This window comes from Phaenicophaeus curvirostris, chromosome 8 (genome assembly GCF_032191515.1).
Source record: "Phaenicophaeus curvirostris isolate KB17595 chromosome 8, BPBGC_Pcur_1.0, whole genome shotgun sequence".
Lineage (NCBI taxonomy): Eukaryota > Metazoa > Chordata > Aves > Cuculiformes > Cuculidae > Phaenicophaeus > Phaenicophaeus curvirostris.
In genome coordinates this window covers 14,950,771-14,971,012 of record NC_091399.1, presented here as the reverse complement: position 1 = coordinate 14,971,012, position 20,242 = coordinate 14,950,771, and the positions used below count along the sequence as shown (strand labels likewise).

Here is a 20,242-nt window from a genome sequence, read left to right as displayed (position 1 = left end):
TACAGCAATTTTGATTAGAGAATTCCCTTGTCAGATACAATGTTGGCAGATTAGATCTAACACTTCTTGACATCACTAGAAATAATCCTATTCATTTAAATAGGCTTTCAGGTTAGGGTCTTAGTCTTAACAGAGCTCATTATCTTGCTTCAGATCCCCTCTTAAAAGTTCTTTGCCATAATGCCTACAGAAACTATAACAACTACAGCGCCGATGTGCTATGGCTGCTTTCTACTATGGTGACCAATAACTCTTATTCTTCTATTGTAATTTTACTAGCTACTTTTATCTAATTGTTGTCGTTGGTCTACTCAGGAGTTTTGTGCTCAGCATTGTCTTTGCTACAAATACATACAGCACAGTGTATTCACACTATCACCAGACCTGCATAAACCAGCTTCTGGAGTCCCGTACATTGCAATAATACAAAACATTGTAATTTCATGAATTACTGTATTACTTTTATTTAGCCACCATAGTAATGACACCGTGTGCTAGCTTGAAGGCCACTGAACAAAGACGGGTGTATAAACAAGGGCAATTATTTTCTGGTGCTAATTATATAAGCACAAATTAGATTTGACTCAGATTCTGAAGTACTTTGTACCTTGAAGTACAATAACCGAAGATAAATTCACTCTCCAACAACCAGAGTGTGAGTCACGGAGAACATATTCATTCAATACCAGCAATACCAGATATGTGTAAGACAGCCTGTCCTGATCAAAGATACAAAAGCAGCAAACATGCAAACTAACATGTTTAACTCATCATATGAAAATATCAAAAAGACCCATCCTTGTTACATGATTTTAAACATATATTTTCAAATCTGTTTTCCCAGATACAAAAGATTAAATGAAAACTCTGAATCAATCAGACAAAAAAAAAAAGGCTATTCTGGAATAGCCATTTTTCCACAGATAATGAATTTCTCACAGAATTCCCTTTACATCATCGTTAAGCACAGAAGAAATAAACTGGACAAAGAAAAGTTCATAAATTGTAGTAGAGAGTCAAAGAGCTCTAAACACAATACTCAACTTTCTTTTCACCATATAATTACAGATTTCATAACAGTAGCTCAGGAACAGTTTAGTAGATTAACATTGAGATGATGCACATTTCACTGGACAGAATCTGGCCAGCCCTTCACCTCCTAACCTACACAAAGTACACTGGGGTGTGACGGATCAAATTCCATCCACCACTATTATAGGAACCAGCTCAAACCATCTTTCAGTTTTTTGGCAAACTTATCCGAAACCTAACCTGTCTGTTCCCACATTTCATTTCAGAACCTTATTCCCTGAGCATTTATAATCTTCTGCTTTTTGTGTAAATTAGTTCATGGCCAACTTATGTCCATCTAGAGGCAGCAGTCTGAATAGCTCTTTTCCTTGTCTGCATTTATTTTCATAATGTGGTTATATAGAGTAGTAATCCCCCTTTTAACCTTAACTTTGCTAGGCTAAACTAGTTAAGTCCTTTTGGCCTCCTCTATGACAGATCAGTTCCTCCAAGACAGTATATTAACTGCACTACTGAAGTTCAGACAGACAAGACCTAGAATATTTTCCCTGTCTATCTCAAAATTTCATTCTTAACTGGCACATGGTTTCATCACAAAAATACTCATCAGGAATCCTGAGTACTTTCTGTAATACAATAATGTGTACAAGAAAAAGCAGTATGTTACAGAGACCTGAAATGTTTTAAGTGTGATTATGGACTACTGTTAACAGAAACACATTAGTGACTACAATATGAAATATGATAAGCACTAGACACACTCACATTACGATATAAAGAACTACAGTACTAAGGGTATCGGACAACTGCAGAAAACTTCTGGAAACTTATCTGCACAGAAAAGCTATTCATTAATATGTTTAAAGCAGATAAAATTCCAACACAAAGGACAAGGTCAGGATTTCAACCATGCATCATCATAATTAATGGCAAAAATCCCATTGGTCTCCACGAGGTCAGATTTCCACATGACTGAAAGCTTTTGTCAGGAAACTTCCTAATTTAAAGCTGCAAAACCAGCCAAGTAGTTTGCAACTTTGAAATCAAAAAGAAAACCAATCCAGTTATTCCACCAATAAAAAACCCTGAAAACCTTCACTTGAAAACCTGGAAAATGCCTGTACTCCTAGAAATTCTTAATCAAACTCTAGGACACAGCCCAAACACAAATTGATCTAAATTGTAGCTTACGGGAAAAGCAGAAAGCATGCTAGAGTCAGGGATTAAAAAGTCCCAATTTACCTACATTACAGAAAAAGAAAACCTCTCATAAGCCATGCATTTGAGTATTTCATCTTATAGTTATGAGATTAAATTTTAGAATTATAGATCTACATTTTGGAATTAACATAGTATGCAATAAGTTAGAATACCTATTTTATATGAAATGATGGGAACATATAAACTATTTTAATTCCTTACAGCAGCTCTGCATTTATGAATGTCACTGAATGACCCTCAGAGTTTTATGCAGAGATCCAAAAAAGTTATTTTTCGCTAACAACATGCATAATGCACGCCCTGTGAGGACCTCTATCTGTCAAAACTGATTCCAGCACCTGTTATTTCCAAACAACACAGAACATGGTTTACACTTTGGGCAGGGATCATTTTAACATACAGATTAATGACAGGGTTCATTTTAACACAGATTAATGACAGAGTATAGGATTCTAGGGTTCAAAGGTGAATTCGTGGATATACTATTAGCACCAAGACATAAACCAGCTTTGTCTATATTAAACATGCATTCCTAGTTAATCTGAGTCCTGAAAAAAGCCTTTCTTTTTCTCTAGGTAAAATACACCCTAGTCATCAAATATTTATAAACCAATTCAAAAATCACTAATATAATGGAAGAAAGCCTCCTGGCTTCATGATGTTTTGAACCTGAAACAGAATTTAAGGCTATCTGACAAGGCCACATCTTAATGTTTCCAGAACCTCCATACAATGACGTTTGCCTTTCCTATAGGAAATGACACGAAGTCTCACTACTTCTGTCCTATCTTTCACTGAAAGAGTGCTTTGGGTGCCTGTTTGGACACCCTGAACTTGCCTGAAATCTTTTTGCTTTATATTTTTGTAGCTACAAAACCAAGGAACGCAGCTCTGCTACAGAACATTTAGCAATCAATACACCTTCCATAGCAAAGACTAGAAGAAATACTCCATCTCAAATCTCATAGTAGGTGCACCTCCAGACATCTACACAACCAGGAAATGAGAGCAAAGTAACCCACTGCATTATCTTACTGGATTAAACATCAGAACAGTGGCCCAAAGAGTCATGAATCACTTTAACAGCACAAACTAAAGACACGAAAACAAAAGAGACCTAGTGTTTAATTTAAAGTGAAGAAATCCAAAATTAGTATTCACACCACAGTAAGTTAAGTTAGATTGTGAAGGTTTCAGATCAAGAAGCATAACTGCAGATAATATAATAATAAAAAATATGACCAAAAAAAAAGAGTAAAACGTATGGGTTGTAAAGGACAGCAGTGTGAAGAGCAGGTAGACCTTGCAGTTATACCCACCATCTGAGCATATATGACATAAAACAGGGCAGCTTTGCCCCCTTTTTTAGCAAGATGCTGGTCCAGTGCTAGTATTATTAAAAGTTTATGGGAAGCTCTGTTCTGAGCTTTGACTATATGAAAACGAAGTCCTTTGGCACTGTCTGTATGTTCTTCAAATCACCTTTGCTATCTTCAGTGCTTAAAATTCCTGTTCCTAATTATTTTGTTGGAGAATGAAGGGTAAACTGATCTCTTTGCATTTATCAGGAGAGCTGCATCAACAGCTCTGTATAGTTTCTGTCAAAGGCAAAACTTGTCTAGAAGGATGATTTAACTGGCAAGGAGACGGGAGAAAAGCAATAATACATCATCTACTACAAAAAAAAACACAAACACTTGCATTCAGTGCCATGAAAGAAAACAGGTTAGTTTATTCTTTTTTCTTTTAGGCCAAGTATCCATGACACAAATTACGGAAATCACGCAGATGAAACATGTCAGCACAGCCTTTTAAGTGCACTCTTCAGACTGGCATTGATTTAAATAATTACTATTGGACAAAATTACTACAATGAATAAGTACATAGACATACGTCAAAGAAGATATTTTAATTGAACTGTTAATTCTCCCAGTCATAAGTTTTAATTTTTGTACATCATCATAATTAGAAGTTCTAATTTGAGATATTGCTTATAAGCTTTACATTCAGTCAAGACAACTTAAATGCTGACAGTGCCTAAGAATCAGCTTGGAATATTTCGCTTTTTTGTCTTCTCTTTAGCTGTTCTGTCTTTTGCCTGTTCAGTAAAGTCTCACTATTTTTCATATGACTAACTACAATCCCTGAGTTTGCTCCTTGACTCAATTTTAGATCAAAAAAAATCCAGAAGGCTAAGTATTAAAAGTTACCCTAAGCCTTGCTCAACTAACTGTTTAGGCTTCTGCCTATAAAGTTATCTAAGTAGATCAGCACTGGCAAGGCTTTCTTCCATAAAAAGAGAGCTCACAAGCACCAGAGGGTGCAAAAGTCTTCACTATCTCATAATTGAGATAAAAAATTTGCAATGCACTCCAAAGCACATCTGATACACATTCACTTTCCTCTCTCACTTCCATGAAAGCATAAGATTTAAAGACTGTCATCCTGCAGGACAAATACAACTACTGAAGAATTTTTATTTTTACAGCCCTAGTCCTACTTTCCTTGCCTGTCCACTCTCAACTGTTCCTACCACTATACTTCCTTAAAAACCTTCTTGAAGCAACACTCCAGGATCCCTCCAGTCCTTCATTACCTGCCATATCTGCTATAATTATCCAAAGACCGAATTTTTCCACTATTTCTCTTTAACACTGTGAATATAAGCTGTATTCTTGGCAAAGACCTCAGTAAAAATGGTCAATCATCAACTAAAATGAAGATGTGTGGGAGGAAAAATCTGTCTGCTAGCAGTCTGATCAACAACTTGTTATCAGAAACAGAAAAACACCACAATTCAAGAAGTCCTTCTGCTTCTTTGGGTTTTAAAAATCTGATCATTAGCAAAGAGCTCCCTGATTAGCAGCTGCATCTCCATTTTCCAAATAAGATCCACACAAAACTTGGAACTGCATTGCAGACCATAGCGGAGAGTTCATTACAGGCAAAATGAACAAGTTAACTACATTATTCAATTTACATGGCACATTTTTGAAATGGTGTGAGTTCTGAAATATTTCTACACACATTATTTTTTTACACTACAGAAGTTTGTTATGCTTAAAAAACAATACATAGGCAGACACCTTCCCTTGCTCTGAACATCAGGATTTGACTTAGCTCAAATGTTTTTTTCAGCAAAGATATTTGAGAAGAACTCTGTCTTTATCCTTAGTGATGATATGAGCAGCATTAGTAAAATTACCAGCATCGGAATATGGACAATCACTAAGGAAAAGTAGCAGCTTAAAGTTTTCAGGTCTTCCAAGTCAAGGCCAAACTTAAAGCTCAGCTTAGTGCTCCTATAAATACAGCTAGCACTTACTTTGATCACAGATAAGCAATTTAGCTAAGAAAATTCAGAATCCAAACAGTAGTTTCAAAATTGAATTATTTATTTAGAAAAATAACTCCAACAGAAGGCATCTTCTTACTTAACTCCAAAAAGCAAGGACATTTGGCACATCGTGACATTCATTTTAAGGAATCTGGAAGCTTGCCCCTGTGCAAAAAAAACAGGCACTGCAGAAATGCTTCTTAACAACCACGTTTTAAAAATTAAGAAGAGAAAGCCATATGGGCTGCCTTTTGGGAAAGGAATAAACCTATAGTTATTTAAATGACCGATGACCATTTGCCTGTCATGCCCTCAAGGGTGGTTCTGCTCACAACTCTCAAGAGATTCACTCCCCAGGTTTAAACTTATTTTTTGTTTCTCAAAACAGAACAGAAGGAGAAGAAACTGTGAAGGTTTTGGGAAGTCAGGGGACAAAATGTTACAATAGCACAAAAGCAATCTGAAAATTAGTTAAGTACACAGTGGAAAGAATCTACTGACATACAAATGCCAAGTCATTCCTATTGGCACAGCAAAGATTTTTCAGAAGCTGTCCTGTGCATTATTCAAACATTCAATCTTCTCTTAAGATGCATACATTTGGGTCTGTACATCTATATGTAACTGCAGCAGCAAAGGATCCCATTTTTAGAAAATCAAGTACCAAGTATTAGAAAGATCAAGTACCACGAGCTCCAGCTGCACTTTTCTTTTTTCTTTTTTTTTAATATTTTTTTAAGCTTGACACAGAAACTTTAGCGCTTTAATTTAGAAAACCTAGACATGCCCTAGATAGGTAACTGTGGATTGCAAATTCAAGAAAGTATGTTTAAAATAATAGAAATTTCACATGCCATTTCAACATCATGTCTCATTATTTATAGTCAAAACCAGGCACTTTGCATTTAAAGCTTTCATGTCTGCAGTTTGTCCTCTCTCAACAAGAGAGAGCTCTCTTCAGGAATATGCTGCACAAAAGAATAAGAGATCTACAAAGGTCACTGACTTTATAACAGTCATAGCCATATACACGGTGTGATAAATTATAGGGAAAATTGTTTTTCTTTCACTGACAGAGCTTGATTTCTCTCTCATAGCATTTTTTCCTCAAAAAAAGTATTAACTAAGACAAGCTCTAATGTTTTGTGGAGTTTTAACTTCAAATGCCTATTCAGGCAACTAGTCCTTCTTTGCAGTGATGCAAAAAGCTTTCTTTGTGAGAGTAAGGCATTTTGGAATTGTCTAGATTGTGAAGAAACTTAGCACTTTGAACAAGCATTAGAAATGGCTGAGTGCTAAGTGTCTTATTATGTGAAAAATAACAAAGAATAATTAGGATTGTAAATCAGAGTTTTCATTTGTATTGACAAAGTAACAAAATCTCATTTCAATGTAGCCTACTAGGTGAACTGAGGATATAAATTTTAGAAATAACGTTGCCTTAAAACTAAGAAGATCCATTATTTTGTTTAAAATTGAGCAAACTAGAGTTTTGGCATATGAATTTAAAAAATGTGGTACGTGAGGTGTTGCTTTTTATAAAAGCACTAAGTATGAAAATTAACCAGCGTTAATCATCACATCTTTTAATGTGGTGCCATAGCCAGACATGGCATTCTAAAACATGTATTTGTTCAAACAAGCACCTGCCCCGAGGAGCCTAACAACTCACATTGGGCAGATACTATAGATGAGCTATAAAGGTGTGTTCAGATAATAGTAGATTACGTGCAGCAAAAGCTCTGGAAAACAAGGACAAATCTTGGAAGATAGATTTAAAAAAAAAAAAAAAAGATTCCACAGAAGTAGTGACTTTGAGCTAGATTTTTAATATTACCTTCTGCCTGTCCAGGAATGATTCTGCAGCCAGCAGTAAGTGGAAAAAGGCTTGAGAGCAAGAGCCCTGCTTTGGAAATCAGACTTAATACTGTGAAACGTCATTAATCTTGCACAGGACCTAGGCATTTTTGTTGTTGAACATACACAGACTGAATAATTCTGAAAAGAGCTTGGTCAATTATATATAAACAAAAAAACTTTGTCCTTTCTAGAAAGCATAGTGCAGTAAGAATATCATAGTTAAACCTCGCCTGCAGTGTGCCTGAAAGCACGGCATGACAGGAGGCAGCTCTACCTTCCAACAAGTCTATTCAGCACACATGGAATTAGTCATCCTGCTGACTACACTGTACACTTCAGTGTACAGATACTATGCCCCAAAAAATAATCACAGACAGCAAGATGGTATTTGTGCACAAAATAACCCATGAAAATGCACAGCTATGCCCTCTAGAATCTTTCACAAGTCTCAAACAAAACTTTAAAATGTGCATTGGTGAAAACATGCTCAATTTTTATTCATCAGGCATTGCAAAAATGAAAATTATTTCCTCTTTCATGCAATTTCTTTTGTGCTCAGTGTTGACTACTACCATCTGCCTCAAAGAGAAAAGACCCTACTCTCGAGAAATAAATTCTTGGGCAAGAGAGGAATTTTAAACTATTACATAACATCAAGGGGAAGTGGCTGATGTCTGGCAAAGCAGGCAGGTTCCAGCAAATGACAGAATAATCTTGCCTGCACACATCCTCTTCGTACTGCTACATAATCCTTCAGCTTTTTAACTTAAATATTCTTGTGATCATTCTCTTTGAGCAATTTTTCTTTTCTGTGGCCTCTACCCCGATTATGGCAGATGCCTCTTCTACATCTTAACTGACAGTTCTTCACCTACATGCAAAAAAATTTCAAGCTGACAGAGACGTTCTTTGCATGTAAGCATCTGTAGATGAATGTTGCCAAGAATTATGTCATTGTATTAAGCAATGAAAAAACACCACGGCTCCTGCTGCAAAAAAACTACTTTCAAAAAGTATGCCTACTGATTTCTGGTTTGTAGAGGTTATAGTAAATAACTTCTCTCCGGGAAAAGACAGCAAAACTTGCTTGCATTACAAAATATTTGTATCATAAAAATAAAAAAGGATAAGTATATATTTCACTGTTACCACAATGTAGTTAAAATTGTTTATCTCTAAATAATATACACTTGTGATTTTGTTTTTATGCTGCATACTTTGCAGATTTAAGGCATTGGCAATATATGAAAATAACTTCTAGGAAGCCCAAAAGGCATAGTCTTTCATGATACCTCCACATTTTCCATTAATTTGTAGTATCCCAAGCCTCATTCAAGTTGACCTATCTATACACAGACATTCAGATCCCATTTTAAACATCCACTGAGTATAAATATATATATATATATGTTTACATATTATCTGGTCTCATTGTCTTCATTTAGAAGCTATCCTCTATTTTCTATCAGGATTGGCACATTAAAAATTATGTACTACTCTGATGCACTAAAGGTTCTGCAAACTCCCTCCCCTCTTTATCACAGAAAAATATTTTCAATTTTTAGTACATTTTTTAATTGTTTAAAAATTAAATAGCTTAAATTCCTATATTTACATATAAATAAGTACTTAACTTGAAGATGGATCATGTGATGACTAAATAATAAGCAGAAAAAGAATGTTTTTTAAAGATTAAAATGAAGACATACAATAAAATCATCCATGATCACTTGATCTTTGTTGGAAAATCAAGAGGTCATTAGAAAATTATCACAGGAAATACAGACGGGAATCAAGTTCAGTCCCATGTCAAGATGCCAGTCCAGCTGTAATAATCAGACTCCATCTTAAAATCTTTTTGTTTCTTTCCCTCCCCCACAAGAAAATCCTCATAGACTCATCTTCCCAACAGGGAAGGTTCTCCTATTTTCTGTTTCTAGTCTGAATGCGGATTATATACTCCAGCAAAAAGGAGATTTGTTAGGACATAAAGTGTACCTGAAAGCAATAAAGGACATGGGTTGATGTTCCGTCTAACCCAAGGTAAGCGCGTTCTGTAACAGCCCCACTAACTGTGGAGCCTCAGGACTGAGCTGGCTTAGCAACACAATCCGAAGGAAAATCACTTATTCTCCCATTGCCACCACCACCACCTCCCATGACCTGTTTTCCATTATCTTGCTGAAGTGACTTAGCCCTATGGCTGGATAATCATTAGATTCAAAACAAAGGGCAGTGAGGGAACACCTGGGAGAGAAAAATCACTGCATCTTGTGACAGCAGCCTGCAGTTACATCAAAGAATCAACAGAGATCAAACTGACAACTGCAGAACACCCAGAGTTGACTCTTTCTCCAAAAAATACTGCCCTGAAAAAGACCACCCCTTGTGCACTTAAACCCCAAAATCAGCTCTTTGACTTTAGTTGATCATTTGATGTTTCTCAGATGCCTGCGCCATGTGCAGCACTGTGTACCATTACAGGATTTAAATCAATACCACCAGAAACAAACAAATAACAAAACTAGCACACAATGCACAAGAGCAGACAGGGAGTTAAGTCTCCATCATTAAGTAATGTACTCTTTTCCTTTCAAGCCCTTCTCCTTTATTTAGCCTCTTTTCTCTATCCATTCAAGCTAAAATGGGGGAGAGGAGAAACTATAGGGCAATGTATAGGGGTTTAGAGCTGAAAATAAAACCCAAACCCAAACTACATTTAGTAATTGTAGAAGATGTAATGGCATTAAGTGAATTTCACTGTAGTAAAATAATCACTGCTAGGTGGAAGAGCAGCACTACTGCCAGGGGGGAGATGTTATTCTGGAAGGAAAGCTGTGCTCAGTACATGCAGCTTTTGTTGTTGTATCATATTTTGTGTGATTTGTTGCTGTCAAACCCAATTACAGAAAAAAATCCAAGAGCAGTACACCTGCTGTTTTATCATCTGAACTAAAAGATGCAGCGCTGCATGCTCTCTCCTCTCTTCACATCTCCTATTCCAAATGGGTTGGTTAAAGAACAACTTCTAAGGTTAGTGGAACTGAGGCACATTTTCAAGGCATCAGATAACGAAGTTACTATTTAATTCCCTGTTAACACACTAAAGCTTAAGAAATGCAAATTATGAAAAGTGCAAGACTGAACATGTCTTCCATTTGTTCGCAGGTCAGCAGGAGCAGCAACAAGAGCTGAACTCCAGTGTTTTCTCTGAATCCCTTATAAAGATACCTTTTTCCCCAGATAAACCACATCAAAGGGTTAAAACAACTGTGTTGAATGAACTGATCCTACTGAAGAATTAACCAGGTAATTTTTATACTGTCATCACTGGAAAAACTAAGCACTAAAGATAAAATATGAAATTGCTGAGTTGTTTAATTGTGATCTGCAAACTATTTCTTAAAACTGTCTCAGTATCATAGAAATATGAAGTTAAGCATGAAAGTAATGTTTTAAAGCAACTCAGTCATAATCAGCAGATGCCTCAACATGGAAATTTGATGTTCATACAAGGCAGACTGGTAAAGCCTACTATAAAAAGCACAATTTGCAAATATATTATGTGAAGACTAAGAATACTTTTTGAAGGAAAGCTGAGGACATTGTTTAGAGTTCTTTGAAGCGGACAAGGAACATGGGGATCAAGATCATCTACTAATACGGATCAGCCAAATAACTTTAACAGGACCGACTATGAGGCTGTCTTCCAGTTTTCACAAGATGAGAGACAAAGTTCTCCCAAAACAAAGAAGCAGCAAAAGGTTTGAAACAGTAATTTATTTTTTTTTTCAAATAGAAGGTAGTTGCCAAAAAGGTTACCCAAAGGAATCTATGCTTGGACTTACATTGTTCAAAAAATTAATAATCAGGATGAAATGGGAGTAAAAGTGAATTAAGGCTTGCAGAAGATGCAAAATTATTTCTTTAAAAAGAACTCTACTTGCAAAAATTGAAGGAGGATTTCATGAACTTTAGTGCTTATAACTTGTGCTGGAGGAAACTTTGGAGGTCATTTGGTCATAACTCTTTTAAGACGTAGCTTAAGAAATTCAAAGTTACATAGGGCTTGAAGATTCACACATGATGACAGACACAAAACCAGCTACCATCATACCAGATAATAGATCTTGGGGTAATTGCTAAGTATACTTCAAAATCTGTTCTTTAAGATCATAATCTAATTCTGCTGTGTGTAAGGAATTCCTCAGAGCAGACCACAGAACTAGAAAGATTAACCACCTTTTTGACCTGACCATCCTGTTTGCAGGCAATGCAAACAGGATGGGGTCAGATGCACAGAAAAGCTTCTATATCTGAATTAAGTAGGTAATGGCCTTTCAGGATAGAAGAGTGATGACGGGGGGGAATAAGACAAAGAGAACTTATGAATGGGATAGAGACAGCAACACGAGAAAAAGTATTATTTCTTCATTTATCATTCACTTTCTTGATTCAAAAAAATATGGTGTCAAATAATAGGAAGTTTTAAAACAAACAAAAAGAAGTACTTTATTCACACAACTAATTATAAAAGTAACAGTTAAAGGATTGTGTGAATGCCAATATTTTAGATTGGTTCAAAAACTGGTAATGAAAATATGTAGAAGAAAAATGAAGATCTAAAACAAAAACACAAGGTACTGGGGAAAGTACCACATCATCTTAACCCATATTCTATCCTTTTAATTAGCTACTGTTGAAAAAAGGGATCTTGGGCTAGAGCTTGGCCTGTGGCCTAACTCAGCCTCATTGTTCTCTTCTCTAGGAAGCTCAAAAAGGTGAGAAGATTAAAAACTCTCCTGAAAAGCAGCATCAGTTTTCTCAGCCTCTTGCCTCTGGCCCCCTCTACCAAGCCGTAAAACCTACCTCAGGCAGAAGGTAGAGGCAGCTTCTCTTCTGTGAATTTTCAGCAGCCTTTATTCTCCCATGGGATGTCTGCTTTCAGTTTTACAATGTTTCCCAAATTCTGTGTGAGAATTACTTTGAAGTAGTGATCAAATACTGATTTAGTTAAATGAGTGAGCCACAAAAAAAGAAACCATATGCTTTAGAGTACTGTTAAAATTCACCTACTTTTGATTATTTTTAATCATTCATTGCCTTATTATCTTTGTTTTGCCTTCTGAGGATGAGACTACCCTGAAGATTAAAATCAGATACGAAAATAGAAGGGTAAATGCAATACTCCTCTTGAAGATGAATAAGAGATTTATAAGTCCCAATAAAATTTAGCACAGTACTATGCAATTCCCTTCTACTTGCTGTGGTAACTAAAGGCAACTTTGGCCCGAAAGATTTCTGAACATGCATTTGTTTCCTTTAAAAAAAAAACAGGGCTGTACTATTTCTGTGAGTGCGTAAAATGCAAAACAGCATTTTTTTTATTGATCATACTTGTATGCCCATTTCGTCCACTTTTACCTTAATCTTTTCCCTTCTGCCTGCCAACTCCCCTATAGTTATCTGTAAACAATGACATTTTGCTTCTAACAGTCCATGATGACAGTGGTTTCATGACGGGGAAAAAAAAAAAAAAAAAGAGATACTGTAAGAATTTTAACCTACCTCACCTTGAAAATTATGTTAATACTTCCTAAGCACGTCTTAAATACCATTATTTCTCTAAGAGAAAAATAAAATGTTCGTTGCTCAAGTTATACAGTCCCAAAAACACATCCAATAAGACACAAGAGCCTAAATTGCAAACTAATCTTGCAATCCAACCAGACAAGAATGAAAGTGTTTGACAAAATAAATGTATTTCACCCTTTGGCATCTAGGTCTTCTGATGTTTAATTGAAAGAAAAGGCTAAAGGCTATGTTCTCTGAACGTTAGCTCACTGCTGAGATGCCAAAGAGACAGGCACCTTTCAAAATACCTCTCCCCAACAGGAATGTAAAAATAATTTTAATTTAAAATGTAACAATCCAAATAAAAATCATTACACTGCATTTGAAATGCTTCATTGGAAGACAATACTCTGCTTTGCCTTCCAGAAATTCATTAGTGGAAAATTTCTTGATTTCTTGGTGCAAAACATTAGACATGTTCTTTCTTGTATCTCAACAAAGATGAATTCATTATTTGGGGAAACAACACTAGCTGAGCATATGACTGTCACAAATTAGGTCTCACAATTCAGTGTATGTCCAAATTCACTGTTGCTGAGGTCCATCTGGAAGAAGCTCCTACGAATGTGGTAACCACAAAGAAATTCACTGACTCTGGTCTCAAACCCCAGCATCATCCCAGCGACGTGATGTAAAACATGTCAAAACACATCTATCAATACTAAGAGCTGGTCAGGTGGCAGCTGCAATCCAAGTCTTTGAAGGCTTCCAGAACATTCAGAATTACACAGCACATCAGCAAGCAATACTGCCTCTATCTATACTGGACATGAGGAAAAAATTCTTCACAGAAAGGGTCATTGGGCACTGGAACAGGCTGCCCAGGGAGGGGGTTGAGTCACCTTCCCTGGAGGTGTTCAAGGCACGGGTGGACGAGGTGCTAAGGGGAATGGTTTAGTGTTTGATAGGAATGGTTGGACTCGATGATCCGGTGGGTCTCTTCCAACCTGGTTATTCTATGGTTCTATGATTCTATGCTGCAAGGAGTCTTCCTTCTACAGCAAGCACTCTCCTAGCCGCCCTGTTAAACTAGTTCTTGCCTGCGATTCACCTGGTTCATACAGATTCCTAGAGACATGCATGTATGCTTCATATGCACCTTGAAAACATTTTAAGATGCTGTGCAAGGAAGGAAAAATCATCCAGAACCAAATACCCACACCCCCAATTGTGTGAGCGTGTGAAAGTGTATTATCTGTATAATCAAAGCTCAGCTTTAGTTCTGTAGCCTATTACATTGCCATGTACAGAAGTCTTTAGTTACTCAGCAAATCTAACTCTCAAAAAACATCACAAAACCATCTCTAGGGAAAACACACATAACTGTATATACTTTGTAATGATTGTTAACTATTAAACACGCTAAATGCTTGAGTTCCTTCAGCTCTCTAAGCTAGTAATGTCTGGTTTTTTTCTTTTTCTTTTTAAGCCATACAGGCCACGGTTTTTAAGACATGGGCTGCATTTCTATCTATGACAGAAAATTACAAAAAGTAAATCAAAAGGACATAAATACGTGGGTCATTCTGGTTGCATCTGCATGCAGCAAGTTTCCGGGTCTTCTGGACAGTTAAAAGATGTGATGGATGTTTTACTGCTATGAATATTAGGTTATTCCACACCAGTAAGCAGTGAGAAAGACCACAAACTTGTCAAGTAAACACTCTCTTTACTGGAGGAACTTTCATGAAACATTTCTCTTTCCTCCAGTATCCCTTCTGGCTTTCCCTGATTTAATTTACAGTCAGCTCCTCCTTCACGTACACATTCACTTTGACCAGCCATTAAACCCCATGGTTACGTTCAACACAAACAGAATCTAAAGCTGAAAAGAACGTCTCGTGTATACTCTAGTACTTTAGTCCATGCTGCCACATCAACTCCCCCAGAAGCTTTTCATAGATACTTAAAACAGAAAGAAATAAGCCCGTGGGGAGTCTGAGCAAAGTCCTGGGGGAAGATGCAGAAGCAAATGGCTTATAGTGGTTTGCTCTAATCAGTCTGAAAGCAAAGATAAGAACTATTAAAAGGGAACTGCTATTCATTCCTACATTTTATTGACAGGAAAATAATAAAATAACACTACTGAATGTCTCAAAAAAACACATATAGATGTATTTCTTGATTCTAGACACAAACTCTTTTACTAAAGGAAAAATACACTACCTTGGTCTAATCCATTTCAAAGAAGATTGTCATAATAAGATGATACCACTAGCGACATCAGTCAGCTCCTCACTTCTCATGAGAAAAGTAAATACTGGGAGGCTCATTCTGTGGCTTAAAATCAAGATAAATTCTTTTTCTCAACAATGATATTGACAGTCACTTCTTAACAGGACACCAGAGATCCAGCCAGAATCACAGGTGACTGCCCCCATTGCTAAAATGGAGATATAAATTCCTGAATGCCAGCTTTTCAGCACTGGGCTTCATGTTGCAGAAGGTTATCTTTTCTTACCCATGAAATTGGGTATTTTCTATGCTGGGTTGAACAAGAAAGACAACAGTCAATCAGGACTCCAGAGGATTTGGTTGGAGAGTTCATAAGACAAGAAAATGAGAGACCTGCTTAAAATTCACAGTTAAAGAGAAGAGTTATATATTAAACATGCTTGGCAAAGAATTGTCTGGAGGTTGGGATATCCCAGCAATTGCATTTGGGTCAGATTACCACAATCACAAATATCTGAGCATTGTTTCACTGCTTCATAATCAAACACATAACAATGACGTGACCTAATTAAAAGAATCCACAATCCAATTTCAACAAAATATGAAGCACATAGTAACATAATTTCCACTATCACTAATTAAATGAACATATCTCCAGTGCCATACTTCTCCCTGCAAAGATATTTTTTTTTAAAAAAAACATACATATTTCTGGCCATAAACCCAGTTATTCTCTTCAGATCATTTTCTTTCTAATCTGTGTAAAATTAAAATTACAGGATTACATCACAAAGCAAGTAGGGACCAGAAACCAACCAGGAATACAAATACCTACTACTATTTGAACTTTGAACAGGTTGAAAAATAGCTTTTTACAAGCTACTGCATTGCATACCTTATTTGTTAATACTGTGTGTCCCCTCAAAAAAAACCCTTTTTTTTTTTTTTACTTTCTTTGAAAGGAAAAGACCTGTTGGTTCTGTCTCTCAGTTAGGAACTAAGGTTTTCTAAGCTTTAATCCATGCTTATAAAGAAATCAGCTGTTTAAGAAGTCAGAACACATCTTTTCACTGATCAGATTTTGAGTTTAATCTGCAACGAATCTTGAATGTAGGGCTTCCAGCGTTCTATTTTTACCAAGTTTATCCTCCTGATATGAAATACACTTTCACACTTCTGGAGATTAAACTTCCAATGTTTATATTAGCAGAAGTGTTTAGGGTAATGCTAGTTTTAAAAACACCAAGCTGTGAATCTATCACATTTAGACTCTTTATACCATTAAAAAAATAAAAAGATATTGAACATACACTGTGTTATTTCAATAACAAAAATAATTTTTACTCTATTAAAATACATTACAAATATTTCTATTAAAAACACAGGTTGGATTGAATCATCCTTCTCAAGTAAACATAAAGCCTTAATTTATGCTCACACATACATACACAAATGGTCCGTTTGTCATTGAAGTCAATACTGCAAATCATATGCTTAAAATTAAACAAATGCATGAAAGTTTTCATTGCATTCTTCACACAAGGAAAACATATTATGTAATTATCACTCCATATAAACATTCTAGGCAAAGCTGACACCAATCTTTTCAAATATAACTAAGCAGAAATATGTTGTTCTACAATAAAATGCAAACTCTAGACCAAATTTTGCTTGGCTGCAGATGCATTTGCAGTTTCATTCTCTCAATAGCTTTTATTACCTGCTGATTAGTCCAAAGAAAGTTTATCTAAACCAAATCTCCCCTAAATGTTAGTAGATGGAACGATTCAGGAGGCTATTTGAGGCTGGACCACAGGCTGAAGTCAATACTGCACAGCATAAAGAAAAGGAAAAGTAATATTTCCTTTAGCTTTCCAATTTGCTTCTCACTTATGCAGTTTCTGCACACAATTCTTGTAACCAAATTTCAAAGTAAAACAAATTAACATGAACAATTTATTGCTTTTAGGGTACTTCACATAGACAGGTTCCTCTGTCAACGAGCTTTACTAACAGAAGAGATATTTCAATACAGTATCTCCATATAGTTTTGTTCAGATCATCCTTCTACTCACAGAACTTCTCATCAGACTTAAATGATTTTTCATTCAGAGCTACGCTGTGTCTGTAGAACTTGAATTTGGCTCTAACAAGCATAAAAAAGAGCTGTACAAACACATCAAGCTGACTATGCTGTGCCTCTCACATTCATTATTCTTAACTAAAATAGCTGAAGATAGACAACAGAAAGACACAAGACAGAACACAATGTTGAAAAGTTTGTGCTAGTATTTTGTGTAAGTATTTGCTTGCAGCTAAAATAATGGTATTTACTGCTGATATCAAACCCCACCAATATTTAGATACTTCAGGTTCCTGATTCACAGTAAATACTTGCTTTCCTAAACCTTTTCAGCACTGTAACATGCAACACAAATAGAGGCAGCATATTAAACTCCCTGAAGACAAATCAGTCTGAGCAGCAAACTTTTTTTCCTTCTCTCTCTCTTTTTATTTAAAAAAAAAAAAAGCTAAAAAGATGGCACATTGAGATTTAAATGTTCTCTGACTTTAACTACCTCTCTCAGCAAAAACAGCACCACAGTGCTAGGATTTCCAGAGATTTATATGCCAGTGTTCTTGAAAAGCTCTTAGGATCAATGCAGTAACATATGCCTAAAATAACTGGTCTCTGACAAGGGCTGCTCTCTGGATAGCATCTTCTGTCTCTCAAGGCAATGTGTAATCTGATGAGCAATATTATACACAATATGTAAAAGAGATGCTAAGAGTTTACCAAAGATATTCACGTCTTTAAAAGTCTTCTTCACCACATTACAGCAGGACTCAGAATATATATGCTGACAAAATGCAAATAAAAAAAGCTCACTTCATTTGAAAACTGACAAATTAAATATACAGAGCATGTAAGTATGCCATTTTTTATTATTTATTAAAAATTTATAATGTTAAAAGCAAACGCCTGTTCTGCATTTCTACTGGCTTTCAAAAAACATAATAGGGTCGAAGAACTTTACTCAGTAAGACTACCCCAACAGCTCAAATGGACGGAGGCAGGGAGCAGAACCATATTTTAGGCACTGGTTTCCCACAGCTTCTAAACATCCACTTAATTCAATTACTCTGGTGACTTGAATGGTACTTCATCTTCAACAAAAACTAATTTTAAAGCATCCTGCCTTACAAAGATCATGTAAATAATTCATCCAGACTTCAACAGCAAGTGAAACCATCAGTATACTCTAAAATTTCTCAAAGTTTAATTACTTAACCATTTAGGACTCTACGTGACACAGCTATGTTTAAAGATCCAGACGTATAAGGACTATTCTGCAAGCAGACATTACACTTCACTACAATGAATGGGAAGAACTCAAACATGCCCACTTGGAAGAATTCTCCTCTTCTGCATTATTTAATTGATATTCTTGATGTTTCCCTCTCTGACTGTATTAATTTTCAAAGTTACATGGTGCTGATTTTCTCCTTTTATCTTTAATGAGTTCGGTCAACACACAGAACAATTGAGGTGTACCATGAAGCAACTTTTTTTGCTGGGGGAACAAAGTGACGATACGTGTTCCAAAACACGTCAAATGTACCTGAGCAGGAAAGGTGTGGTCTGCTTGAGCTAGTTACAACATTTAGACTTTCAGAGCCAAGGCAGCTGCAATGCTAGTGGCACAACCAGCATTCCTACTTTTTGAAATGTGCTTAGCTCTGCCAGACTGTAATGTGGTGCATAGCATTGCCATCCTGTTTAATGTTTGACTGCAAATATTCTCAGGTGTCCACATCCAGAAATATTTAATAATCCACAGTAGAGTTTTATTCCAAATAATATCTGCGTAACAAATCTCCAGTAATTAAACTATACAAGAAACATAAAGGACAGAAATGTAATTACTATAAAAAATGACACTAAAAATATCACACAGTTACACTGAAAACCATTGAGTATTTTATGCAGACACATAATAAGTCTCCGGAGAAAATGTTCACCCACTTGACTACAGAGTCTATACGCAAGCACTGAATTTTCCTAAGGGCTGCTGCCATGATTCCACAAAAATACCTACTATAAACTAACAGAAAGAATAAAATCACTTTGAAATTCTACATAAGACTGCAATGGGTTTACGCCTTTTAGACGAGAACTTATATTCAATACAGCTAAGCACTGAGCATCACTACAGTAAAGTGGTTGAAAATATCCACAGCTTTGCAGATCAGAACCTAAGCTTTATAAGCAACTGTCTGCTTTTCATCACTTAGTTATTTCTTTTAAAATTGCAGAGGACAGTAGGGTGGGCCATGTCAACCAAAAGCCCAGAGGCATTTTGTTTTTCAGATAGAACTGAAGTACTGCTTAAAAAAGTGGGGGGGAGGGGGAGCAATCAGCTGGGCTTATCTTCGAAATTACAGAGAAATTGCTTTAGATCTTCTCTACTTAGCAATAAAGAAAATTCTCAACATTGCATGCATTATAATAGCATTCATAATACAACTCCATAGAGTAATATAGAGCTTTGTCATTCTTTTCATTTAATGTTTATCCACTAAAAAAGTCATGACACAAACCTGGGTCCACGTGTCTAGAGTTTCTTCTAATTCCATTCGTTCGTTTCTGCATAGCAAAAATACAAATCAAGGATATGAACAAACATGTTTTTATGTAGGCACATTTCAGTCCTCTCATTCCCACAATCTACTAGGCAAAACTGGTTTTCTTATTTCCCCAAACCACCACAATTATCTTTATCTTGAAGAAAAATCATACTTTGAAAATATTCTTAGTAAGAAAGACAGTTTTTTCATGATCCCATTTATTCTGACACTATGTTCAAAAAGTTCTTAGTCCCTAGAAGCTTTGTTCATACACCAACATCTTTTGATGCAAATAAAAAATCTGGAGTTTAACTATTTATGAATAGGACACTGCAATAATATGCAGTTAAGCA

The 20,242-nt window shown here is 36.0% G+C and overlaps 1 protein-coding gene across 1 annotated transcript in view; it reads right to left on the bottom strand.

Moving 5' to 3' along the window:
* VAV3 (vav guanine nucleotide exchange factor 3) overlaps positions 1–20,242 on the bottom strand; it is a 167,329-nt gene that overhangs the window by 33,229 nt on the left and 113,858 nt on the right. Inside the window, exon 19 of the mRNA XM_069862564.1 lies at positions 19,863–19,908. Coding sequence (XP_069718665.1) covers positions 19,863–19,908 — 46 coding nt within the window. The remainder of the gene's footprint in view (positions 1–19,862; positions 19,909–20,242) is intronic.